Raw genomic sequence first — 27,862 nt, forward strand, 5'->3', positions numbered from 1 at the left:
AGCGGGGCGGGGGGGAGCGGGAGAGGCCGCCGGGTGGTGGCTAAGAGGCAGCTGCGCCAACATGGCGGCGAAGCAGTGGCTGTTGCTTGCCGCCGGCTCCGCGGGGCGGGGCGAGAGGTGCGGGAACAGCTGCCCAGGCCGGCCGAGCCCCGGGAGAGGCGGCGGAGGCGGTGAGAGAGGAGGAAGAGGAGGAAGAAGAAGAAGAAGAAGAAGAAGAGAAAGAGAAGGAGGAGGAGGAGGAGGAGGCGGAGGCTGGGCCGTCCCTGGGTGCGGGTTGCATTGGCGCTCGTCAGTACCCAGAAAGCAAATGCTAGTCACGGTCTAACCTTAAATTCCCTTAAAGAGCCTCTTGGTTTGTTCCAAGCTGTAGCAAATAACGTAGGGAGGGAGGGAGTTTGGGCTAAAATACGTGCGCTGGCCTGGAGACAAAATGATAGTGCAGGCAAGGCTGCAGAGAGGCAGCAGGCAATATTCCTAACTCCAACTGTCCAGAAAGGAGGGGTCAAATCTCAGATGGCCATTAACATGCTTTAAAATAAAAGTTTATGTTTTAAATTGAGGTTTTTATTATCTTCTGTTTTGTCCTTCTACAGTTCGTTTTTACATATACCATGGCTGTGCTACTACTATTTTTGCTGCAGTGGAGGTTTTGATGTAAGCCTGGTATTTCATGGGCTGCTTGCAGGGACTAAATACTATGTAAAAAGACTTGATAAAAATGTCTGTACTATGTCGTGATGTAGTGGCAAGCCTCACATATCCTGGCAGTGCACTTCCCAACAGAAGCCTTTCTATGACCTGCTTTCTGTGTTGGTTACAGCTTGGTGCAACCTTCCAGAAGCTGAACTGAAAGGTTATCTTATTTTCTCCTGATCCGACCTCCTCTTTCATTCCCTCTTGTGTAATGAAGATCTTCATGAACATTCTTTAACATTGAAAAGAAAAATAGAAATGCTTTTCCTCTGAACAGAAGTCTGCTGGTGAACCGGCTGTATGGTCTCTCTGGCCAGTGCTAAGAACGCGTACACTTTCTCTATGCACTAAATCACCCAGATTTAAATTCTAGCAAGGACTTCAGAAAGGAAACTGGTACTCACTAGCACATTCGGACACACATGCTTACAGATTAAAGAGCAGGAAAAAGGAATGTCTCATCCCACTTTTTTAGTGTCACCAAAACACCTCTGAATCCTTCAGCTTTCACTCAAGAAGTGATTTCTTTTTATCTCATAGGACTGCTTGATAGGCATGTTTGAAACACATATATATATAAACTACCCCAAATTTAAAAGGTGCATAACTGTAGTACTTAATTTACAATAAATGTGGTACCAGATTTTCTGTTGTTTCGTAACATGCTGTTCGCTCTCACAAACATTAAATGCTTCCAGCTTACACTTCCAAATAGCAGGAACAACAGACAAGTCATGAGGGCATGAAAAACCAGTTTTGTTTCCAGTCTCTCCATAATGAAATCTATAATTTCCTGTCTTGCATTCCCATCATATTCTCCTATTGACTCTCTTTCTTGTAGCCTTAGCAGGACTGATCCAAAGGTTTGCTGCAAGTAGTTGACAGGGTACATGCTGCCATTGAGGAGAGAATCACAGATCTTATCTCCTCTATGTAAGGATGCACCCACAGTTTTAACACATCTACAAGGTATTGCGCAGTCCCCACCAGAGGCTGACATTCCACTAACAAAGACTAAAAGATAAGGTGATCTTTATGCTTCTACATTTTCAATGTTCTTCAAAGAAACAGGAATCTGTATCTGTTGTGGTAATCATGAATGCATCTTGTTTAACTCCCACTGTCTACCCCATGCACTACTTCCCAAATTCAGTAACTGAACCTGGCACTATGAATTCCTTTCCTTGAGCCAGGTACTTGAAGGCTGGGTGCCACAACACTGGGCATCTCAGCACCTAAGTTCCCCCTATGTAACTAATTGTAACTCATTAAATTTCACTTTGGTTTCCCTGGAATTATATCTCATGCTTCTTAACTTTTTATTTTTTCTAGAAATGAAAAGGCCCCAAGCTTCAAAGGTGAGTATTTTACATAAAATACTTACCAGTTTTCTGTTTGGGTTTTTCCTCATGCTCTAACAGTTACTGATTTTGATTATTACTGACTATAAGTCTTTTGCTTTAATTCTATGCATTTGTGGCCAGCTCAAAGAGGCACAAAGAAATTTAAAAATGGGGTATGGTTGCCTGTGATAGACCATATCAGTTTTATTTCTGTGTTTTCAGTCTGTACACTACTATTCCTTTAAAAAAGCAGTACCTTAGTAAAATATGACACCTGGGGCAGAGTAGAAGTGTGCTGTTTTCCTGGCAAGTAATTGTGCATACTCAGAAAATAAAAAATGGTGTGGCAGCAAGAAATTAGTGGAAGCCTGTAGTTAAGGAGAAAGAAAGCTAAGAGAAATAGCAGAAGGACCTCAGAGATTAAATGAAAAAACCTCCCATGAACTAGAAGGAATTATATAGAGTTTATTGCAGCTCACAAAGCCAGCAACTCACATTACTCTGCCAGCATGCGGGTAGCAAAGGACATCTTGTTTGCAAAACCTTTATTCACCCTTATTTTATCTCATCTACTCTCTTAGGGTTTATTTTAAAGCTTAAGTATTCTATTCTACATTTTAATATAAACCTGGTGTTTTGAGTGTAAACCCCTTCTGGTCATTGAGGAGCTCACCGGAAAGAAAAGATCCAGGCAGATCTGTCCCAAATTTCTAGAAGTTTAGGGTTTCATGATAGTGATATTCTCCTAACTTTGCATTTCTTAATCTTGAAAGCAGCACATCAGATACTCTGACATGGCAGAAGGCATTGCTGATAAAACTGTTGTCTCTGTTAACAGACAATGAATGTTAGGTGTCAGGTAGAGAAACATGATTGAATGTACATGTGGAGGAGCCACCAATTCTGTTTTGTCCTTAGCTCTTTTTGCTTCCAGTAATGGTTAGAATGACCACGAGTAGCAGAAGAAAGGAATAACTGATGGGGTGAGAGACAAATTGGACAGAAGTAACAAAGGGAAAGGAACAATTCCCTTTTTGTAGTTCCCACAAATGGATACTCACCAGCTGAATCCATTCAGTTTAATGGTAATAGTCTTATGAAGGTCAGTGTAATTATTCAAGTCTTTGTACCAAAGTGCAATGAAATTCTGAAAATTATTAAAGCAACTAATGTATGACATGGGAAAGAAGGGATAGACATTGTGGATTTGTTGGCAAACAAGTGTGCTGCAAAACATTTTGTGTAATAGGAAAGCATTTCTTGAGACTATTTCCCTTTTAATGCTGATTTTACTGTAATTAGAAATCTCTTAAAAAATCACAGCATCTTGGGATGGATGGAACTAATGAAGTCTGGTTTTTTCACAGACTGGTGTTTTATAGATGCTAAGCTCAAACTAAACATTTTCCAGATTTATTAACTCAGTGCATTTGTAAAGGGCTGTGCCTAGTGCAAACTCTGTGCTGTGTAGTAACAGCTGAGCTCACATTACAATGTTTCTTTCAGGCAAGACGCATCTAGAGACCATTAGGAGCTCTTTCCTCTAGCTAACCATTTATTAACATAAAATTTGTATCTTCTCCCTGTCAAGACTGTCTGAAATGGTCTAATAAGTTCTAAATTATAAGGCAGTAAGGGCAGACATATACCTGCACATTCACCATAATTGCATAAGCCTTTGTTGAGGCAAAATGAAGACAGGGAGCAAGGATGAATATCGTAAAGCCTCAAAAGTCAGTCAAAGGAGGTTGACATAAAATAACCAGGGTATGTGTACTGCATGCTGAGCCACTTCAAATGAAATATTTAGCAGTATAGTTATAAAACTAGAGAGCTCCACATGGGTTAACTACTTGAATATTTACCCCAGTTCTCAAGCAGATTTTGCAGCTCATGCTTAACTTGGTACTGCCACAGCTATTCTGCTAGAATATTTTAAGACACCAGTTAAAATAAGTGTACCTGCATGACTTGCAGTTGCAGTATTGACTGGAATACAGCCAGACAGGACTGATACACTTAGCCTTTAGGTGTCACTGTGCTCTTAAGAGTAGAAATTAGTTCAACATTTTGGCTCGCAGAAGCTCCTACGTAGTGACATCTTAAGTTTTCAGCTTCAAGGTAAATGGAAATTATTGTTAAGCATCAAAATCTGTTTGTAAAGCTATGTAAAAGATGAATTTTCTTCATGTAAGCCTACAGATGCAGAAAATCTGAGTTGAATATAAGACTAGTTGTGCATGACTGCTGGATCCACGGGAAACGGATGTATGCGTGACTACCACATACGGTCATCTTGTTTTTCTAATAGATGCTTACACAACTAAAAAGCATTCATGTAACAATGTATCCTGAAAGCATGCAGAACAGACACTTCAGAAGTGACCTGAGGTGTACAGCCACTATCAGAGAGATAGTACCAAGTATTATGTAGTTCTTTATCTATGAGAGAAAAATGTATCATTACCTTAAAGGTACTAGAGCTTGATAAATTTAAATAAGACACAGGCTCTGAATGAGGAGGATTAATCATGGGAACAAACTACCCAGGGAAACAGTGAATTTGATGGTGTCAGATCAAGACTGAGTGCCTTTCTGAAAGATAGGCTGTAGCTAAAAGCTAGATACTGGGCTCAATTCAGGGGAAAAAAGAAAAAAACAAAACAAAACAAAATGCCAAACCAGAACACAACAGATGAAATAAAATGGCTTGAAATATTCAGGGAAACAGATGAAATGACTGATTGATCTCCAGCAGCCCTAAACCCCATGATTCTACAGGTCATTATAATCCACTAAGTATACTAGTCACTTGCATTATGACTGAAACTCTCAGCATACTTTTGGTTAGGCAGACTAGGCCAGTTCTGACACCATTTGAATCTATTTTCAGCTGATGAGATTAAATGCTCTTCGCCGTCCTACCTCTTTGGCATGTTTAAGACAGTTTAACCTTGAAATATTTTCAGTCTCAGGAGTAGATGTGGCATGGGACTGTGTTGCTCTGCATGTTTGCAGCTTTCATGAGAAACACATGGCCCTGGGTTTGCATGCCTGCACGCCCAGGGAGTCAGAGGAGCGTGAATCGCCACATGTGACGCAGAACAACTGCGTCACTTACGCAACTGAGGGCAGGCTCACAAGGGGTATGTGACAAAGGATGGCTTTGCATATAGTAGCTCTTGGGCCTGCAAACGTTCGGAGTGACTACGCAGGGTACGTGAAGTAGATCCCGTGCACTGTTTTGGGGCTGCTTTTGAGCTGGAGGACCGAGGCACAGCCTCCGTCAGTCCACCCTGTGGAAAGCATGATCTCACATACCGTACCATAGAGAGTCTGTACCCTCTCTCCACATTTTAGAAGTAAGATCCTAGATTAACAGACTGCTCAAAGCTTACTGAAGAAGTGAAGTTTTCTTGTCTTCTGATCTGCCGTCCCTCTCCTTCTCCGTCAGAAGTTGCACCCTCTGAGGCACCTGCAAAGCCCGGTATTTCTCCTTCAGAAACATAAAGCTTCTCGATCATTAGGGGCACGGGGAGAGGAAGGGATTAGGCCGTTCCTGAGCAGGGAGCGTGCAGTGGATTCACCCGCGGATCCAGCGGTTGAAGCCGCCCTGCCCGACCCCTCACGGGGAAGGACCGCCTGCCCGCCACCCCTCACGTCGGCCTGGGCCCGTCTGCCCCGACGGCGGTGACTGGTAATCGTGTCCCAGCAGCGGCACCGCCGACCTCCAGGGCCCAGCCTCCGAGCAGCCACCCCTCCCAGACCGCAGGATCGCCCGGGCTCCTGCGGGGATACCCGAGGAGAGGCCCGGGACACTGCCGGCCGCGGCGGCGGAGGGGAGGCCCGGCGCGGCCCGCAGCGCCGCCGCCTCCGGGCGGCAGGTGGCGCCAGAGCCTCGCGCGCCGGCCGCCCGCGGGGGCGCGGGAGCCGTCCCGGCGCCTGCGCGCTGCAGAGGCGGCGGCGGTGGCAGCGGCCTGAAGAGCCCCGCGGGGAGAGCGGGCGGCGGCGGCGGCAGTAGTTGTGGCGGTTTGGCGTGTTGCTGGGCGGTCGTGATCGCGCGCCACGATGCCCGCGGTGTCGAAGGGCGATGGGATGCGGGGCCTGGCGGTCTTCATCTCCGATATCCGGAACTGTGAGTGGCGGCTGAGGCGCGGTGGGGCTGGGGCCTGGGGCCTGGGCCGGGCCGGCCGTTGCCATGGGCCGTTGCCCCGTGGGGCCGGGGCTTCTTTCCTTCGATCCCCTCCCCAGTGCTCTCCTCTTCCTTCTGCCCCCCGCAGCAGGCTGCTCGGAGCGCTCCCGCCTCACGAAATGGCGACGCGCCCTGGGGGGCGGCGGGGGAGGCGGCGCGGGGCGGGGGGGAACAGCCTAAGGCTTCTGGACTGTGGGCTTGGGTTGGTTTGTGCATTTTGGGTGGGTTGGTTCGGCTATTTTTCTCTCTTCCCTCTCCCCGCCGTTGCGGGGGCGTGCTGGGTGTTGTGGCGGCTGCTCCGGTGGAAGGGGGTGCCGGGAGGCTGGTGCCCGCCGTCGTCCTTGTTTATAAGGCGCTGAAGCGAAGCCGGCGTGTGCTCGGGGTGCGGGTGCGTTTGTGGTGGGCCGGAGAGAAGCGTCTGGTCTGCTTCCAAATCCGTGAACGGCTTTCAGTTCAAAACGTCACCGGTGGAAAGCAGGCCTCTGTAAGGGTGCCTGCGAGCAGGGCCTTCTGTGGGTATGCCTGGGCTTGGCTTAAATTGGCTTTAAAATTCTGCTTTGTCAGAAATCAGCTCTTAGGATCTGTGTAATTAAGAAATGGGATGGAGAGGGGTGTGGGTAAGCGCTCCCCTGAGAGATGAAGGGGGAGCATGCTTGTGAGTGTGCAGCACAGGGGGAGGAGTAAAATCTGCTGCTGCTTGGTGTGTGTGTGTGGGGGGGAAGGTGTATGTCTGGGGGCACACAGCAGTGCTCAGCTTTTCTTTTTCACTGAGAATTGCATGTGATAGCAGTTTAATATTAATCTGAGTTAGAGATCTAAGTGTATGATGTGGCAGGAATTGCCTGGGGAAGGGCTAAGGTCACTGTGGTTGGTGTGATGAAACAGCTCTATTTTGTCCACCTGTGTGTCTGTATAGATTACTTGAGGCTACTTTAAAAGCAATGGCAGTAAGGTTTCCTTTCTGAGATGGAAGTGGATTTGGAGGGTATTTTAATGCAAATAGTGATGATCTAACTAGGCTTGTATTGGGATAACCACACCAGCTTGGAAAACTCTTCATGTTGATGACTTCTAGTACAAAAAGCTGGGGAGAAAATTATACCACTAAAATGATACTGTTTAAATGCAGAGTTTTGTTAAACTAAATTTAGGTGATTTGGACTTCTAGTCATGTAAACAGGGGCTTTGTATGTAAAATTCAAGGTTGCTAATATTCCTTAACAGCAGAAGCTGTTTCAATGTTTTTTTCAGAACAGAGTTGCAGGTCCTTATGTTTCTTCAGACTTTACTCTTGTATGTGTAGAAGGTGGCTTATAAAATGTGTTGTGTATCAGTTCAAGGTTACGTGAATGCTCTTGTGCTTTGTTTGGTTGGCCCAACTATTTACTGAAAATTTTCTAGTGCCCTGGTATTCTGTGCTGGTGTCCTAGCATTTAAGACTTGCTGTTGTATCTACTCGCCATTTTTTTAGTAACTTTTTTCATTTGTTTAGCTAGAAGTAGTATGATTTTGTTCTTCAGTGTCTCTTATGTCTTGCAGTTGGTTAACACGTTTGTCCACTCATGTTTTTGGTGAAATTCAGTAGAAGGGAATACAAGAGAAACATTCAATCTCTTAGGTTCCTAACCTGTGTTTAGAGATGTGGAATAACAAGGTTGAAGGTAGTAGCATAGAACAAATTAACTACTGATTTCCCCATAAGCTTGCCAGTGCATAGGCACTGTGGGAACTCTGATGGAACAACCACTTCTCTGTCCAGATTGGACAACAAATCTCTCATGCTCTCAGTGTCAGCAAGAGTGACAAAGATGTAACCTGGCTGTGAAACAAATAAAATGTTAACACATTCACTGTTTAAACAAATACTGATATTTCTCAAATGTTTTGTCCCTGTCCAGACAGCTATTTGGGAGCTGTAATTGCTTTTGTATCTTTCTCATATTCATTATGAAGAAAGTAACTACATCTTCCAAATAGCTGTAAAAGAGCTGATAGTTCCCACTAGTAAGTGGTCTATGCAGCTTCCAAATAGGTGTCTAATGGTATTTGAATCTTTTTTCCTTTAAGGGAGCTCTGAGTGTTGCCAGCTAACCATGGGCTGGTGTATGGTGACTAAGATTCCCCAAAATACTTGAGAGTACTCTCTAGAGACTCTGCTTTGCAGGCACTGGTATTGGCTTAAGTTCCATCTTTCCCTCTTCAGAGTGGGGAGCTAGATATTTGTCAAGAACAAAATGTAACAGCTGCTTAGCTGAACAGAATCTTTTGACTTGTAAATCTAAGAAAATGTTCCTGTTTTGACATGGGAGGGAAGCTAGACAGCAAGTGTAGCTCTTAATCCAACTTTAAGGCTAGAAACAGGTTAAATATCTGACAGTTGCACTGATGTGCAAAATGCTTGCTGATATTCTTAATTTCAGTCCTAATTTTGGCTTTGTTGGACTCATTTATCCCTTTGTAATACTACCATAAGGGCCTGATGTTTTTAGTTTGCCTACAGCCCTTCCAGATTGAGTAATGGTGAAACACGGCATGTGCTTTTTTCTGAAAGGTTTTGCACAGGTAAGGAATCTGCATTATAGATGTTGTTGAAAAATGAAAATGCAGTTGTTGTGTGCTAACTGTGCTCAGGTGGATGCACAGCATGTGATTTCAAAGTAATAAAATAACTTAAACTTCAGGGGGATACTTATGTAAATTTAGACTGTCTACCTTTGGAAATGCTTAATCTTCTTACATCAAGTCTTCTTTCTTGGGCATTTGTACCTACAATGTCTGCAGCACTAAATAATGCATCATTCTCTTACAAGTGTATTATATTACTCATTTGAGAGTGATGCTTGTCTTCCTTCACAAGGCTTCAAAAAAAGTCTTGATAGCAGTTTCCAGTGCTTAAAACTCTAGTTGATTTTGAGTGAACAAACAGCTTGCACTGCCAGTCTGTCCTTAAAAGGTTGGTTGTCATGTCTCTGTTGGTTAGGCATATTTTTGGCACTTGGGTTATCTATTAAACTTCTTGATCTGTGTGTTAAATGTTTCTATGCCCCATATGACTTTGAATATAAGAATTACTTTCTGTGTGACTTTTTAAAGTCTACTTAAAATATGCTGATTTCTCAAGTCTGTAAAGCTTTTCTTTTTAAATGAAAAGTCAGCATACTACTTGTTGCAGCAGTTGTAAAACATATTAAGGGGCAAAAGTGCTGCTTAATGCCTTGGCTTTGCTCTAGTCTCTGTGAAACTGTAATATTGCATGACGTTTTCAAAGCAAAATGTTCTTTATTCACACAATTATCAAGTGAATTTTCAAAATCTGGTAGTATAAGAAAATAAATTATCCTGCAGTTCCCGATGGCTCTCCAGGATTTTGTTTCAGGGCAGCTTCTTGTAGGTTCTGTATTTTCTGTATAGAGGTCTTGGTGCAGATGGCAGAAAAAAGAAGAGGTTTTTAAGAAACTAACTCTTTTAGATGCATGACAGCTTGCCAGTAGATGTATGGGCTTTTCTAGAAACTTGCCCAGGTGGATTGTTTTATAACATATATGAAATAGTATAGCAAATAACTTTTTAGCTTATCTTTCGTAGACACCAGAGAAGAAACAAGAAAACTATAGATTGAAAGCTGAAGTATTGGTTAAGATAGCCCAGTTAATTAGCACTTAGTTAATGTGTCCCACTGAGAAAGTAGCAAGGTGTTGCTATGCTGTAAAATAGATTGTGGTAGTAGTGGAGCTGGAAAGCTCTGAATCCTGTGGTTTGGTGAAGTGCCATCCAGACTTAGGAATTCAGGTCAGGAAGAGTCCTTGTCACTGCTTGGGTGAAGTGGTTTGTGAACCAAAACCGAACAAAATCCCCATGTGTTATAAGAACATGGACTCCTGCAAGAAATACTTACACAAAAAAAGATTTAACATACTATTTATGTACTGCAGAGCTGCTGAAGTGATTTGGCTTATGCAAGGTGGTGCTTTATAAACTCTCCAGCTGTCTTAGCTGACATACTTCATCAGGAGTCTGTTTATGGCTTTATGCTTATCTGGTGATGAAGTTGCTCTTAAGTCATTTGTCACTCAACCTATTCTGTTGCAACAACGATATTATCTGCTATTCAACCTGAAAACTAGGAAAGGTTGCTTTTCTCCTTTCTTTTGGAGGTGGCAGTGTAGAAATAGTTTCTATTACAATATTAAGTGTACTACTGGTAATCCCCTCCTCCACTGTAAAATCAGGAAGTCATTACTCTTGTGTTGATGAAATGGGTCTATGTAGAGGCAAAAGCTGCTTTTGCCACAGGCTTGGCAGACAAGACAGTTCTTCATTTCCCTTACTACTTTAGATTACTGTCTTACCTTTTCAGTGTCACCTTAAAAGTTGGACAGAGGGAGGAGGGATTCTTTTAGTTTGTTCTCCAAATGTTTCTGTATATGTTCTGTTCCAAGATACTGTTCCTTTCTCCTTTGGCTATATTTTTTCCTTAAATAAAGCCCAACAGATATATTAAAGGTCTATCTCTTCTCATAGAAATTAATGCATTAATTCTTCTTTGTACTGGACAGGAAGAGTGTCCAGAGGCTGAAGCCTCTTGAAGTCTGACTTCAGTACCTTTGCTTCACTGAATTGGGACTGGTGTATCAGGTTACCGATAAGCAAGTGGGGATTAAAAAAGGCTGGTGCATGAAATTCATCATATGATGATCACCCTTTTGACTGGATGGTGGATAATGGAGTGTATTACCTGTGTTTGTGGGAGGGGCATGCACCACGTGGGTATGTATAGAGTTATTTGTTCTCCATGAGAACAGCCACACAGTAAAATAAACTTCACATAGGGTGAGTTGGGCACCTACAGCTTGTTTTAGTGCTGTATGTCAGTAATATAGCTTTCAGTGTGTAGGCTAAAGCTACTGCATTGCTCCTCTAAGGTATAAGTTATTTGCATTGGGTATAGTTTTAAAGTAGGACTTGAGTTACTTCTGTAGACAGTCGGTTACTTTTCATTACTTGTATTCCTTGGATTTCTTATCTCTGAAGAAATTTGAAGGCAAGGCATCTTGATTTGCTCTCCTATTTCTCTTGCAAGGTTATGGCCACTCACCTAATATAGGCAGTTTCTAGCCTGAAAAAGCTGCGAGAGCATGAGCACTAAGTCTTGCATCACTTGCTACTATTAGCAGGAGATTGATTTAAGGAAAACACAATTAGCATGAGATTAATCTGAGGAGGATGTGTAAAACGAAACTAGTGTTCTGCCCATGGCTTTTCTGTCTTCTGGTCATTTCATGAAACTCTGAGGGGCTGTTTGTTGGTTTTTGGGGGGGGGTGGGGGGTGTTTGTTTGGGGTTTTTTACACTTACTGAATTTGTGCATGTTTGGCTGAGAAAAGAGTAGAGTAGGCAAAGATGATAATTAATAGGTGAGAGGCAGTGAAGAGATAGAATCTTTCATGTGACATCCAACCTCTACATCAGATACACTGGAAAATACAATACCTGCCGAATTTGAAATCGTTTGGATAAAGGCTGCCCATCAGGACTGGTAAGAGGAAGCTAAGGACTATTGCAGAGACCATTATGTATCTGCATCAATTAATGAGCTGATACAGGATTTTTTTTTAAGGCCCCTGAAATACTAGTTTAGAAGTGGTAGTTAAACTAGGAGACTTTGGATAAGCTTCAAACTGTTCTTCTATTATTTGAATGTGAACTAAGGTAGAAAAGGGTCCACAGTGACTTGTACTGAATCAGTGCAAATACTGCCTTACCCTGTTGAAGGGAGTGTAACTGTACAGCATGAAAATACTGTTCAAGGAAATGACTACTTAAATGCTGCTCAGTCAAGGAAGAAAGAGCTGCTTTATGTAGTAGCCTAACCTTGCACTTCTGGTTTTGCATATCTTAGCTTAAAGCTTCTCTTTTGATAGGAGTCAATGTTGTTTTGTCAGCTAAACTGCCAAATAGATGTTCTATAGGTCATAAAGTCACTCAGATAGGAGCTTTCAGTAAGCTTTCAGTTCATTTGGGGAAAGATCTGGTCTTAAGCTAGACCCTATTACCTAGCTAATCCTCAAACTCTTTCACAGTTAGAGCTGTAGTGTTTCTCTTTACTTGTGGTGCCTAGTTAGAAAAAAAATCCATGGTAGGCACCTAAAACTATTAAAACTGTATTAAATTGCTGCAATTAGAGTATCTGAATTGTGATAGGATTTGGAAGCAGCTATGTACTCTTTTGCATTTATTTACCTTCCCTTATGAGGACAAGGAGTTAACGGATTACTGGGTTACAGTAAAGCCTGTGACTCCCTGCTGTTTCGTAAGAAGTGTTATAGGGGCAAATCTCTAGCAGCGTACCGGAGGAAGGAGTCAGTTCTGTGGATAGTAGTTCACTTACTGTGCAGAATATTAGAAAATGTACTCTGCAGAGTTCTTAAATGTGATCAGTAGGTCACTGATCTCTTTGTCTGTAGTGATGGATATCTAATCACAATGGGATGTCCCAAGGCATAAGTCTTCAACAGCCTTTGTGCCTTTTGTGATCTTCAGCATGACAGGCACTTCTTTCCTCTGATCAAACATATCTTGTGAAAGGGCAGCATGCACTCATGTTTTTGTTCATAACAGGATGTTAATACATCATTAAGCAAAAAGCTTCTTGGTCTGCAGCCTTGAACCGGTCAATTTCTGAACAAAACTGAAGCCATACTACCATCTTGTGAAGGTACAGTATTTTATAGTAGTCTCTTTAGATTATTTGCACAGTGAGTTTGTAAACAATAGCACCAGCATCTTGCACCTCTATCGTATTAATCTAGATAGTTTAGCCAAGTGAAGGAATTTACACAGACAAACTCGCATAATGTGAGGGCAGGCATACAGGAAACAGACCACGCTAATGTATTGTTGTGTAACGTGCCTCCCTTTTGGCCTTTTTCCCTGCTGTGCTAAATAAGTGGCTGAGAGATGAGTGGAGAGGTGGAGGATAGGTTTGGTGTTTTACTTCATGAAGCTAATGATCTGCATAGCAAATGGCTAATCTATATTCTAGAGCTGTAACATGAGTGTCTGTCCTGCTGGCAAGTAAAAGTAGTGGTTTAATTTGCTGATATGAGATATAAGTACTGTAAAAGCTCTTTCACAAAGACAAGAATGGATGCACTGATTACTTTTGCGTGAATATGTTCTTATAAGTATTAGTACCATTTTTACTGTAGAGATGTTAGTGTTCGTTTTGATTTGGGCCCCCTCTTTCAACCAGTTTATTTCTCTGTCCCCTGACAACAGGGTTTAAGAATGCGTTGTAGTCTTAGCATCATGCTTATAGTCTGCTTTAGCAATAGGAAAGGCAAGGGCGTAATTTGATTGCTTTATGCCAGCTACAGCGTGTTTGGGTGGTGAATGAGGTGAACTTGCTCTCTACCTCGTCATGTATTCTGCTGTCTTCTGCTGGCATTATCACTTGTAGTAAAGCTGGTATGAGTTCCTCTTTGGATATTAAATAAAGCAATCTTACTTTCAGCTGTTTGGCTCCCTATCTGACCTGCAGCAGTACAAGATAGTAGCAGGAATATGTGTGCCAGGAGGAAAGCAGCGCTGAGGAACAGTATGGAATTGTTGTCTTAAGAAGTATAGCCTTGAATCAAACTGATTATGAAAATATATCAACATATTTTGCTGAAGGGAAGTTAGTAGCAGTTTGACTGTGGTGTCTCTCCCACTTAATTTACCAATCAGCTTAGTTGCTCCTAACCTAGAGGCTAATGAAAACTACAAAACAGAAAAATTCTTATGTTTGGAAAACAGTGACTCACAGCTGTCAAGGAAAACATCTTAACAACATCTTTTAAACTGAGAATTTATCTTTTGTGTAAGAACTCTGTTCTTCCCAAGTAGGTGTTCCTAGCCACTACGGAGTTCAGGGGAGAAGCTGCTGCTCTTAGCCTTGGCACTATTTGTATTACTGCTCTCCTAAACGGAGAACTGGAGTTGTCCTGTCTTCAAGTCCTGTTCGGTAATTGAATGTGAACAGAGAGGCATGGTCTGTTAGACAAATGGTAGTGCCACAAATAGTAACCATCACTACTACTTGCCTTCAAGAAGCGTGACAGAATGCTGGCAAGCTTTTTCTTATGCTAATAGAGCCTCCTACACAACATGCTTTATAGTTCTTCACTCTAATAATGGCATATTTGTAATCATAGGATTGTCAGATGGCCACAGGGCAAGTAAGGCTAGGAGGTAACACAATATAACAGTTCTGACCTGTGCATAAATTCAAAATAAAGGAATTATTGGGTGGGCTCAATTACACTGGCTGCTGGCCATAAGGAGATTGGTGCCAGATGAGTACTGGGAACATCTAAACTTTTCTGAAGCAATTTTTTTTGCTTTAAATGTTATCAATACACCTGTCTCTCAAGAGCTTGCCTGCAGAAATCTGCTCTGCTCAGTATTTGTGTAGACACTTGTATAGAAAAGTGCTTCTCTGTTCCTTCAGGAAATAATTGTGTAGACTTGGTAAGAAACATACCAGACTCTAAATGGTTTGTATGAAAACTAAGAACTTGTAGTGGTTCTAGTTAACCAGCAGATAGCACTTTGTGCCTCTGACTTGGCTTAGGCAGTCTACAGTCAGTATAGCAACAAGTTAATCCTGATGGAGCAGGTCACTGTCTGAGTGAGTCGCAAGCAGCCCACTAATTCCGACCTTGAAGCATTCACTCACTCTTGCAACCCTGCTGCCAAGTTAGTATTGAGGTATGTCAAGTGTTCTCTTCAAATGAATGGACTTAACAGATCCCTTTCCTGTAACTTGTTTTTTCATTCTTCTGTAGATTGTAATACAAAACTCCAAACTGAGATATGGAGGTGTTATTCATGCAGTGCTGAAACTCTGACTGTAGCCTGGACTACTGGGAGATTTAAGAATAGTAATTGGCTCTCTGAAGAGCTGGATGGCTTTTGATGTTCCCCAGTCTATCTTTGTTAAACAAGATGGTAATTAAAGATAATGGTGTGCTGCAGACTAATTTTACCTTGCCTAATGAAGGCAGTACGCAGCACAGTGGAGCCTGAAGCCTGGCAAACTGCCAAATATGAAGTAATCACTTCTATAAGTGCCTTGGACAGTGTTGTGGCTGGGTATCTGTTTGCTCAGGTACTCATCTAGGAGAAGATTAACAGCAGTCATATACTAGGGCTGTAAGGCTATAAACAGTATATGACTCTTCTGCAAAATAGTCAAAACTTACTGGTTTGCAATCACCTCTTTTAATAACTTGTTATGGATATTTAATCATAGTCTTGCTAAACTGGAAAAATCTTGAATAAGTGAAAGTGAGAAGGATGTGGCCTGAACCAATGTGGAACATAATCTTGTGCTCTGGCTTAAATACTGGCCTACCCATCAGTTTGTACACATGACATGACCTTTATTAAGCCTAGCCAAGTTGAATAGCTTGGCTACAGCATATTTTGTTGGAATACAGCTCTAACTTCTTGAAACTGGGAGCTGTGTAACAGCATGGAAGTGAGGCAGAGCAATTGCCTTTGCAAGCTTTGAACTGTAAGCCTCTAGTTCTGCAGCACAGTACTCCTTCAACTGTCGTCATTAGTGGTCTTATCTTCCTTCTCAACCATCCTTAAGGTTACTTAAGTGTTTCTAGTGATGGTAAAAATCAAATGTGCATGTAGAAATTCTTCAGTGAGTGTTACCATGGCTGAGTAATGTGATGAAAACTTCTCAGTTAATCAAACCCATTTTCTTTTAACAGCCCTGCTCCCCTTCCCACTCCCCCTTCCCTAGTGGGACAGAAGATCTAGCTAAAAATCGGTCCTTTTTTTTTATACTTCTATTTTCTTTTTCCCTGTACATGGAACAAACCAAAGCTACCTGCCACTGTGAGGTTTTGTTTTACTTTGTTGTCCTCCAATGTAAACAATAAATTAAATTTGAATAAGGTTACCATGCAGCATAACTGCTGGAGATCAGGAAATCTGTTTTTAGATAATTCAGCCTGGTTTTAACTCATGAGTTATCCTAAGCATTGTTACATGACTGTCCTCAGTGACATTCAACATGCAATGTACTAGTGCTGCTCTCTAAAACTCCAATTTCAGGCATGTGTAGACTGTAATCAGTGTTAAGGAGACAACTTAAGACTGAATCCTTCAACTGGATTTCCAATGTATGGAGTCAAACTTTTATCACTAGCTAGTTGCTATGCTATTTATGTTTGGTTGAGTTCTAGATGAGATTATATACTGTATTCAAAATAGAACAGCCTGAAAGAATTATTCAAAACAGGCTTTTCATATGCTGTGCAAGTTTTTAACTTTGAGAGAATAACCTTCAGATGTGAATTTGCTGTTTAATATGGGTGTTCCTGTCAACTCACTGCTACAGCTGTGTGCGCAGGGGGTGGGATTTTGCTTTTTGTGTTGCTGAGGCTGCAGTCCATTTCTACCAAAGGTGCTGACTTCACAAATTCCTGAAGTATTTTAGTCAGGCTTCCCTTAATGCTTTATTGCTTGCTTAGGACACAAAGAATCCAGTTTCTAGCAGTAACTGATAATCTGTGAGCATAACGGGTAGATAATGCTGCTTGAAAGGTTTGCCCAGAGGTTTTGGTGATTAAAAAAAAATAAAATACGATGGCATTGTTTTTTGTCTTGGGTTAAGAAAAACTGGCTGACATGTACTTACTCTTGTTCCCCCTTCCTACCACTGTTTTTAACATCAGTGCTTATTGTTGAGGTTAGAGAAACAGCAGCTAATAATTCAAAGTAAATATTGCAGTGTGCTTTCCTTACAAACAGAACCTAAAGATACAGAGAGCAAGGACCTAGCTTCCAAACTTAGGTAATTAAATATCCTACTTGGGTTGGCAATATCCCAGACTGAGGTCAATGTTCTCTGCCCTATTAATCTAGATGAAGTACAAAATCTCCAGACTCACTGGTAACACTTTAATGAGATGCGCTCTTCACTTGGTAAAAGGGAACAGAAATGAATAGTTTTAAAAATGAAAATTTTCATCTGGAGCAGATGAATTGCTGAAAATGAAAAGTGTTTTCAAGTCTTTTTAAAGAGTGCTAGTGTGGTAGTGTACAAAATTGGAGTGTTTATTTACATAAACACTTGCACCCTTTTGGCATATGTTACTGTGGCCCTCTTCATGGAATGTGGACCCAGGAGCAAAAGCCTTGCTTCAGTCTAGTAGTGAATTCCAAACGCTGGCAAGTATCTTGGACATGAACGCTTTGGTATCTCTGCCATGTGCACAGGACAAATAATCTAATCCAATTAAGACAAATCTAAAATCTATAGTAGAAGACACTTCAAGCCTCAGGTTGTATGAGCTGCTGCTTATTTATAGAGTAAATAGTGTTACTGCTTTAAAACCAGGTTACTTTAGGTTGGCATGTTAAACTAGAAGAAAACTCATGTTGCATAATGTATTAGTGAAAACTGGTTAAACTTTGTGATCCCAACAGATGCATCTTAAACTGATGGAAGTATACTGTGATCTCCACCTTGTCATTTTAGAGGTTAGTTGGAGTTTCTAGGTGGAATTAAAACTGTGGACATATCTCCTGCTATATCTGAAACCCAAGATGCTTACAGATAGCAACTACAAGTTATGTTTCAGAACAGGTATCGTGAATTCTTGAGCTCTGCAAATGCTTAACTTCTTAAAAGCATTAAGTGGACAAGTAGGTACAAGCAGTTTTTCAGGGTTGCATATGGGGGAAGTTGGGGTTTTTTTACCATGTGGAGCACCTGCCCAGGCACCCTGCACTTCAGTGTTTTGAGCAGTGCCCCTTATAAGACAGTGTTGTAGAATGGAAAAATTCCATTTTAAGCAAATCTATAGGTATTTTGTTAAAATGACAAGGCAAATCCAAGAGTTGCTTGTATTTTTGGGCCTAACTTGTTTTCATTTGTACAGTGTGCTAGTCTTGCCACATGTTTGTATTCTCGTGGCCATTATTACAGGCATATTAATACAAACCAGTTTTCTGCATCTTATGCAAGAGTTGGTTTTGGAAGTGCATAACTTCAGTTTCTTTTTTTGAGTCTAAATCAAGAAATTACAAAATCTGGATTAATTTGTATTTGGCATGGGATTCCCTTACACTTTGCTACTGACCTATCCTGAGGCACTTGTTTCCTTGAGTTACTTAATCACCTTTCATCTGGCCTGTTGTCAGATCATCTTTGGAATGGTAAAGGGGTGATTAAGAGTCATTGGGTGACACAGGAGGTTTGGATGTGCAAATGTAGTAGGATGTTTAAATGCTGTGAGTTGTGTGGAAGAAAGGGGTGAGATTTGGAGGTGCTTCAGGATGCTGGTCCTGAACTGGTCTTCAAGCCTTGTCACATACCCTCCTTGCACTGACATGGCTGTAGTGATCGGAGTGGTGTGGGGGAAGGTGGGGTGTGAAAGCAGGGCATCTGATCCCCACTACTCATAAGGTTGGATCATTTTCAAACAGCGCCAAGAGACTTTTATTCATAACCTTGTAGCCAAGTATATGTGATATGAAGAGTAAAGGAAGTTGGTTTTTTCTGCTGCTAGTTGATGTTTTGGAAACTGCTTGAAAGTTTGAGTAGGTACAGGTCTGAATTTCCAATGCAATTAGATGGCTAGTTCTGTATAGCTGAAGTGGACTTTATTTGCTTCCTTCAAACTTCATGCAACTGAATATAATGCCCGAGTTGGATATTTTACCCTACCATGCTCACTCATGTAGGAGATGGACCCAGACCTCTATAGAATCTCAAGCGCCAAAACCTAAAATGCTAAAAAGTAATAAGCTGCATTGGTTTGAACTATGCAAGTATTACTTGAATAAGCTTGCATTATCAGATTTTAAACTGCAGTTTATTTCTCTGGATATCTAACTTGATTTGGCACTAGAAATCCTAATAATTATTCTTGGAATCAAAAGTTGATATGAAATATAGACTGTACTAAGAAGCCTAAGGTGGTAAAATCACCTAAAAAAAATGTGGATTTTAACTATTTCTGTTTTTTCAAGTGACTTTCATGGGGCATCTTGAAAGTCTGAACTTGGGCATGTATCCTATCTGTCTGAGGTCTTTTGAGTCTTTGGGCTACTCATAAGTTTACTGCTTTTCCTGTTCAGTGTGTCTTAAGAATGTTTTTAAAGCTGTTGAACTGAATGACCATTCAATAGAGGAGCAGTAAATTGGCTTGTCCTTAGGGTGAGGAATAACACAAGCTGTTTGTTTGTAAGATTGTGTTTAGGAGACTCTTTCCTTCAGAGCAAACCTAGTAATCAAACTGTCAACCTAGTAATTAAATTGAAAGTAAAATTCAGTTTTCTCTTGCCAGTTTAAGGAATAGAAAAACTGAAGCGTTTGTGAAAGTCAGTAATAAAGGCATGTCAGATTAATTGTATGCAACTGATACCATTTAAAGTCTGCAAAATTTCTTGAAACAGGGAGGTCCTTCTAGCTTCTCAAATTCCTCTATAAAGCAATGCTTAAGTTACCTCTGTGATGTTTAGCTTCATCTAGTCTTACTACTGGAAAGGGAGAGTAATAATTCCTGATGTTTGTATGTCCACACGGCATTTTTGGGTGGAAAGAAGCTTAGCATGACAGAGGGCTGTCCAAAGCATTGTATCCTGATGTGTGTTCTTTTGATTTCAGGCAAAAGTAAAGAAGCGGAGATAAAGAGGATAAATAAAGAACTAGCAAACATTCGGTCAAAATTTAAAGGTAAGTGACTTGATCATACTAAACTATACATATTTCCTCATATGACATTTCTCTATGGGTTTTTGTTTTGTTTTTACATGTTTAGACTTTTTTGTCAACTGCTGATGGAAGCAAAATGCTAGAGCAGGCTGTTAGAATAACTATTGAAAATGTTCTCTTAACTACAGAACTTCCTGACAGTCCTGTGATTCTTGGCCATAACAGAAGAAAAGTCCCTCCTATATCAAAGAATTGAGCTAGGGTTCACAAACTTTTTCTAATACTTTGCATCCTTACCATGTAACTACTCAGCCTGTTTTCTTCCAGAAGGCTGTGAACTAGTCTGAAGAAACATGGGTGGATGTAGTTATTTCTGGTAAAACAGTATCTGTTTAGACTTCTCCTTCCCTTCTCTCTCTCCACTCCCTGCTCCTTGCTGACCCCTTTAGGGAAGTAATGGGTTAGACTATCTTCTAGCAGAATTAAGATAAAAATATGTAGTTGATGATGCCATACATCTTGACCACTCCCATAAGCAACAGCAATACAAATTACTCATATGAAACAAAAGATATGCAGTGATTAATTCCATCCTCATGCATTCCAGGAGGCATTTAACTTTTAAACAACACGTGGTAAAACTCATGCTGTAACTGTATTCAAGTTGTGTATGTGGCCTCAAAGATTCTGAGGGGTGGTTGAGATGCTTTTGAATAGAGTTCTAGCAGTAGTGGCTGTGGCAAACGTTCCATTTAAATAGATACGGGGCTGTGTGTGTAGCTAGATAAGGTGTTGCAGTGTGGGGGTCGCATAAGCGGCTTCAGAATTTGCTGTGTTCACATTAAACCTGTTTACCTTAATTATCTATCCTGACTTAGACTAGTCTGTGTCCTTTTGGAAAACTCAGTGCATTAACAAAGCCTGAAAAAACTTTCCTGAACTTCATAGCGATCTGTTGCTACTTTTTAAGTGGTATGTCTCTTAAAGGCATATGAAGACCTGCAAAAACTTGAGTGTCAACAACAGCTTGGAAGGGAAAAGGTGACCACAGTGCAAGACACTCAAAAGTTAAGAAATGCTTCTAAAGTAGAAGTCATCACATGCCTCTGTGCTAACGTTTTTCTCTTGGATATCCAAGTATGCTTTATCCAGATTTGCAACTTCAGTGATAGGGTAACTGAGGAAATTTTAATGGCTGCTTTTCTAGGGTAAATAGAAAAAGGAACTTTTGTTTAGTCACCTCCCTATGCTGTCACATCGTTTTTTCGATTCCTTTTCATTGCAGAGTTTCCATCTAACACTGATGTTGGTCTGATTTTTGCCAGAAGTAGCAGGCTTTGCGTAGCCTGTTCTACAGACTGTTCTCTGTCACCCAATCAAAGTCTAAACTTGTGTCCATTTTCCAGACAGTGACCAGCAGATACTGCCTTCATGTGCTAAGTATGCATGCACACTGAGCAACTAGCACGTAGTTCAAGGGTCTGCTAGAAACCTGCACACAAGAGTAACAGCCATTTTTCTTAGTTCCAGCTGTGTGATCAAAGGGGATCATCTTATTGCCTAGTAAATATAAGCATAAAATTGTAACTTTTAAATAAAGCAGTTTAATCTCCAAGCAAGATCTGTGCTAGATGAATTAAGTATCTCTTCCAGATAGAGACTGAGTTTAATTAAAAAGTGTTTAAGAGGTTTTTGTACACTTAAGAGGTTAGTCCAAGTTTCATGTTACTTTGTTTCAACTAATTTCATTAAGTTGATTAATCTGGAAGATACAGCCACAAAGACTGCTTGTTTTCTCTTGATCTGTAGATATATTAACAATTATTCCACCTATGCCCTTCTGTGATCAAGAACAACTAGAGGCTAATGCCTAGTTGGAAACCTTGCTGCGGTCACCCTAACACAGAAATCTAGTTCTTTCAGCAACTTAACTTCAGGGTACACCACCTTTTTTATCTTGATTTGATTGATGGGCAAGCTTTAGTTTGTTTGCAAAACCTAATCAATTTTTCACTAATGAAACTGGAACAGACTAAGTCTTCAGTTTGCAGTGAAGGTCTGAAAACTTGAAAAGGCAAAAAATTTTAAAGTTATTGAAGTTGCTGTAGAACCTTGCTGCCTGCTGTCTGTTCCAGTGTTCTTGAAGCATGAAGAAGGTTCTGTCAGACCTGCTCACTTCACTGCTGGAGTTAAACTTGCTGTTGTAAAGGAATGCAATAAGGAATTGCAGAAAAGTTCATAATGGTTAAGGCTGTTTAAGTACTGACTTGCAGGGATATAGTCCAGTTCTTACTGTTTGGCTGTGTTCATAAAAGCCTGTCCAGTTCTGTTCCTCAGTTTTGCAAGGTATTTTGTGGCTTAAATACAAAAATAATTAAAAGTACATGCACAGTAAATTCTTCTCTGGTTAATCATGATGCGGGGGAGAAATGATCATAGGAACCCTTGGCTGTGTAGAACCACAAATCAGGCAGTGATCAGAGAATGGAGGTGCTTTCAGCAAAGTAGTACAGTAACTTCAGCTTGCGTACCTTTTGTAGCATCTTTTAAGCACAGTTTAAATAGTTTTGAATAAATGTCAGTGCGTGCTCATTCAGTAGCTTCAGTGAAAGGTGACTAAACCTTCCCATAAGCTGATCTTCATTATGGCTACTTAATTACTGAATTTGTATGGATTTTAGGTGAAAAATATTACGTAACTGAAGACAATTTGATGTAGCCTGAAGGAAAACTAAACATAAATGTCACAATTTGGAAGAAGCTGAGTTTGGACAATGTGTGTAACTGCTTGGGGCCTTGAGAGTGTGAGGAGGTGATAGCTGTGTATCTTTCTGCTGCAGAAGTTCTACAAGGGCTTTGTGCTGCATGGTTCTTCCTTGCAGAAGGGCTGTATAAAAATAAACAGACCTTCATAATACATTTTATTCTTGGTTTAAGTGAAGATCATTCAGTTTAACTCAGTTTCTTTTTATGTAGCTCTGACTTCTTAAAGTGTTTTTAAATATTTTGGATTAAGACAAATGTGTGACTGTGAACTTAAGATGGAGTCCCTTGCTAAATAATAATGGGGAATACTGGTGCCCTGGGTTAATTACCTGGCCAAAGATGCAGCTGTTGGACTGGCTGCATTGTTGTAACCAGGGAAAAGTCTGACTGTAAGAAGCAAGGCTGGCAGTAGTCCCTCTTGACATGGATATGTTCTTGCTTGAGACTAGCATAAGAGACTGGAATACTACAAGTATCCTTCCCTTCCTCTGGACCTTTACGCTCTTCAGCATACTCTGTTGCAGTGTCTAGAACCCCACCCCATGTAACTTGCAAGATACATTCTTCTACTGTTACAGACAGAGGCTAAGTATTTCTACTTTTGTTCTATCATGCAAGTAGCCAGCAAGTCTGTTACCTGCCTTATGTTTGGGTGACCTGCTATTTAAAGTACCCTTGTACTTAACAGGCTGGGATGAGACTGCATGTCTCTGGTAAAGTCATACTTTTCTTGAACTGATGGAATGTGTGCTATGGTTTTGGGTTCTGATCTGGGTTCTGTGCTCCAAGCTCAGAAGGAATCTAGAATCTCTGTACTTAAGGTGACTTTGTCTCTTGTTTCAGCATGAGGAAGCTCTATTTCTGAGGTTAGTGTGTCCTTGACAGTTGCTTTAAATGCTTCTGCATTAACTGAGATAAGATGCATATAGTAGAGAGAAACTGCAGCAGTGTAGTAAAGCAGAAGTTGTAGGAGTTAAGTGTGAAGTGGAGAAATACTATTCCTTTTGTTTTACATGTTTAGACTGTAAGCTGATTTTACTCCCATGCTTGAGTCCAACTAGAAGTCTGGCTGTCATAGTAATTGCTTTGTAAATGAGTGGGGGAAAAAAAAAGAAAAAATATCTGGTTTATTAATTTGTTGTGTCATTTTGATCTCTCAGAGCAGAATTTGTGTACTAATGAAACTGCCCACAAATCTATAAGCTGTTCCTGCAGTCAAAGGAAATTTGTTCCCTGCTTGATTCAGGCTTGTTCTTTTTTCCAGGTCTGTCATTAGATTGTAGTTTTGTTCTGATAGCTTAATAGGGTTTCTGTTACAGATTTTTGGCTTGTGCAGAAGTACCCCAATGTCAGTTGATAATCTCTTAGTTGATAATCTAATTATTTTTTTACTTCAGCTTACTTGTTTTCCCAAATTCAGGCAAGCCTTTTCTATTGTCCCAAACTACACAGTAACCCTTTGCAGGAAGTTCAAGAAAACCTCTAAATACCTGTTTTAAACAGTAGCTGTGTAACAGTAAATTGCTTTCCTGGCAGGCTGTGAAAGTGTAGTCTTTATATTTACGATGGGTCTGGTTAGTCACACTGTCTTCTGATCATCTAAGAGATGTGTGAAGGCAATCAAACAGTAAGATAATACAGTGTCTTCACTGACAAAGTGAGTTGTTGGAAGTGAAACCAGGCTTCAAATATCACCTGAGTTGTAGGGCTGCTCTAGTAATACTCTCTTCTGTTGGTAGTAGTATGGTAACTAAATGCTTAGCTTATGGATTTGTATGGATTGTCTAACACAAATATTCAGCCTTGCATTTAGAGGGCTTGGACTGTCACTCTTATGGAAAGACAAATCTTGTCTCAAGGTGTAGATGCATTCATAAAATGCACTTCATTTTTCTTAGCCTCTAAGCTAGTAGTAGGCCTTCTGATACAGTATAGCACTGGATTGCTGTCAACTGCATGAACATGGGTCAGTGTCAACCTAGGAAGGAAGCACACCGAATGGGAAGAAACACTTAAGGGTGTTGTCCATTCTGTTTTGCTTAAGCCATGGCTGCAGTTTTTAAAGTGAAGATTGTCTTGTCTTTGAGATAGCAATCAACCATCTGGATGCTAGTGAGACTTGTCAGGCTTTCTTACCCTTTACCCCACAGTGAACATCCCGCAGGACTAAACTGCCTTCTTGCCCCCTCTGACTGGTAGCAGGCTCTGTAGCTGTGCAGCAGGCTGGGTTTTGAGTATATGAATTAGTTACAAAAGCAGCTGTTGTTTTTTAACACATAGTCCAAATTAGAGACAGCAGGTGCTGCCTGGGAACCAAAGGGTCTCATAATGCATTTGTGCCTTATTTCTTCCTTTTTGGAAGGCTGTGTGAAAGAGATCTATGAGCAATGAAACCCCAAACTTCCCTGTTTAAATGGTAGAGAGGTGATGCACAGAAATGTGGAAGTAGTAATTCTTTCTTAATAATAGTACCATTTGCTGATCAGCTGTTAATAATTTCTTTCTTGGAAAAATGACTAAAACTTTCCAGGGAAAGCAAGTAGCCTTTGAAATGCCCACTGTGCTCAAAACCTGCTGACGTGCATTCTGAATCCTTCCTGTTTCTGCTGACTTGATTTGCAGTACTTGCAAATGTTCCCAAAAGCATTTAAAAATGAGCTGAGTTAAAAGAAATGATTGTGTATGGCAGTAAAGATAAAAGAACACGTGAAACTTCCTTCTGATCTTATTCGGATGTTTGCCTGAAGCTGGGGGAAGCTGTACTATTTTAGCACATACTTAAGCAATGAGACTTGTTAGTAATGTTTAAAATAGAACCTTTATAACTTTGTAAATGCTGCTTGGGAGGGAGAGGAATTGCATAGTTAAACTTGAAATTTCAATAAGAATCTGAATCAAAGACTTCTTCAAAACACAGCTGGAGGTAGGCAACTACAGTGAGACCTTTGACTGCAATGCTCTTTTAAAATTTCATTATTTAATTAGCACAGCAATTGAAAAAAACAATGATGTTCTATTATTGCTAGGAACTAAAGGCTTTAAAGAAGAGTTCTAGTAACTGTTACTTGGCTTAAGTTTATAAGATTGACTGTTATTGAGAACCTTCATACTGACCAGTTCTGCATAACAAGGGACAGAAGCTTTTGAAAGCAGTCAGTAAACTATTTTTCTGTCTTAAGAAAAAGTGTTGTCTGTCTTAAAAAATCAGGTACTGATTTTTACAATATTCTTTGGTAGCACACGGAGAAAGAAGCTGCTTTTTCCTTGTTAAGTAGGATGGTGATATGTTTTGAGCTTGATTGCATGGCATAGTTCCCTCAAAAATGCTTCACATACCCCAAGATCCAAGGACCTTGCTAATCTGAGCTCTTAAAATACTGGTATCTTGGAGGGATCTAATGCTTTAAATAGCTGGGTCCTAAACCTGAAAAAAGGAATTGCCAAACCATGACAAATACTTTGTTGTGAAAGTCAGTGTGGTTCAGAGTATACATACTTTCATCTGCTTATGTTCTTCATTAAGCAATTGGGTTGCAGTGTTCTATACTCCCTCTTCTCTTCTGATCTCACAAAGGCAACGCCAGCATCATTTGAGAAGATGAAAGAATAGGGTTTATACTTGCAACTTTTGTGTATTGCTGATGGATTGTACGCTAACAGGCAGCTGCAGTTCAATCTCTTGGACTCCTAGGAACTCCAGTCTCCAAGACTGGTTGGGGTTTTCACTTACGGTAAAGTTTCTGTGAAAGCTGCTTTCTGATGCCTTTTGGTGTATCTGTATCTCAGAGAAGCAACTAATTGTATGAATGCTATTAAATACCATAGCAAGTCCTCAACTGTGTAGATCTCATCCAGTAGAGGAACACTGACTAAAATGGATTCAGCTTATTTAGTGTCCCCTTCTGTGAATCATAATAGTATCTGGTAATGGTATCCAGCATCACCTGTTCCTTTAGTCAGTCACCTGGAAACAGCTGTCATGTCATGAGTTGGCATGTTCTTATTGCCAAGTAATAGCCCCCCGCACCCCTGGTTTGTTCACTGATTATTTCTTTTCCTTCCAGATCTTGTGCAGAAGACCAGTTGAAAGTCAGATCCTAAGAGCTTGTAGAAACTTTTCTTAAGCAGCTGAAAAATGTTTAAAAACTAAAGCTGTCACTTTGCCTTTTCCTGTAATTTTTTTTTCTTGCCTCTCCTAAGGAAGGAAGCTATCTTTGATCTGCATCTCCCTACCGTGATGGGATGGGAAGAAGCTTCTGCTCTTGAGTACCATTTTCTTGGGAAAATAATATAACAGGAGGTATTATTTCCCCTGTTATAAATACAGAAGACTTTCTTTATCTGCTGCTCAAGCCATAGTTTGAAGGCCACAGCAGATAGACTGGCATGCTGAATATCTACTCTTCCCTCTGGCCATATTGCTTCCGAAGAAGGGGGGAAAAAAACCAACCTCAGACTTTCTCCCCCCAAATCTGGATGTCTACCTCTGTTTTTTCCTAATGTTAATTCAGATGTCTAGTAAAGCATACTGCCCTGGATTTGTTTGCTGGCTCAGCAGGAAAATAGTGTTATGGCAGCAAACTGTAAGTGTGACTTAAAGAAAACATGTCTTTGGGCAGCTTTCTGCAGAGCTGGCTGTTGTCAGAGGATCCAGTATAGCAGCATTTCACTGTCATGAGTATCTTCAGTATAACACTTCCTTCATGTATCTAAGTAAAATGTGACGTGTATTGGCTTTGGTGGTATGGACCTGAAGGCAACTTTTCTTTGCACAGCACAAAAATAGCTTGAAGGTAAAGCTTCTTTTTGTTGGTAACTGATATGCTGTCTGTGCTGGTTAAAAAAAAAACAACAAACCAAAAACAACCAAAACCCTCAAACGAAGGGTGTCTAAAGACTCAGATTTGAAGGGTATCCATGTCCATATTAAAATGGCAGTCATGTGTTTAAATTTGTTTTCTCAGTTGAAATAAAACTAAATAATAGAAGTTTCTAGAGTCGAAACAGAAAGCAACCCCCCAAAATGCATAGTTGCAGCCTGTAGGCATAACTTTTTATCATTGTCTACTTCAGCGTGCCAGTATGCTTTCTCTTAGTTCACTAATGTTACATGGCTTCATACGTTGATGGTAGTGCTCATTCCTTC

At 40.8% G+C, this 27,862-nt stretch overlaps 1 protein-coding gene across 6 annotated transcripts in view; it reads left to right on the forward strand.

The window, feature by feature from the left end:
* The first annotated feature begins 5,970 nt into the window (after positions 1-5,970).
* AP2A2 (adaptor related protein complex 2 subunit alpha 2) overlaps positions 5,971-27,862 on the forward strand; it is a 45,922-nt gene continuing 24,030 nt past the window's right edge. For 5 of the 6 annotated variants that reach the window (XM_069803575.1, XM_069803576.1, XM_069803578.1 and 2 more), the window contains exons 1-2: positions 5,971-6,171; positions 19,903-19,971. In XM_069803575.1, coding sequence (XP_069659676.1) covers positions 6,105-6,171; positions 19,903-19,971 — 136 coding nt within the window. In that variant the 5' untranslated portion in view covers positions 5,971-6,104. Of the gene's footprint in view, positions 6,172-12,606; positions 12,943-19,902; positions 19,972-27,862 lie in introns of those variants that run through there. The other variant, XM_069803580.1, reaches the window with a different exon arrangement.

The sequence above is a fragment of the Haliaeetus albicilla genome, chromosome 16, assembly GCF_947461875.1.
Source record: "Haliaeetus albicilla chromosome 16, bHalAlb1.1, whole genome shotgun sequence".
NCBI lineage: Eukaryota > Metazoa > Chordata > Aves > Accipitriformes > Accipitridae > Haliaeetus > Haliaeetus albicilla.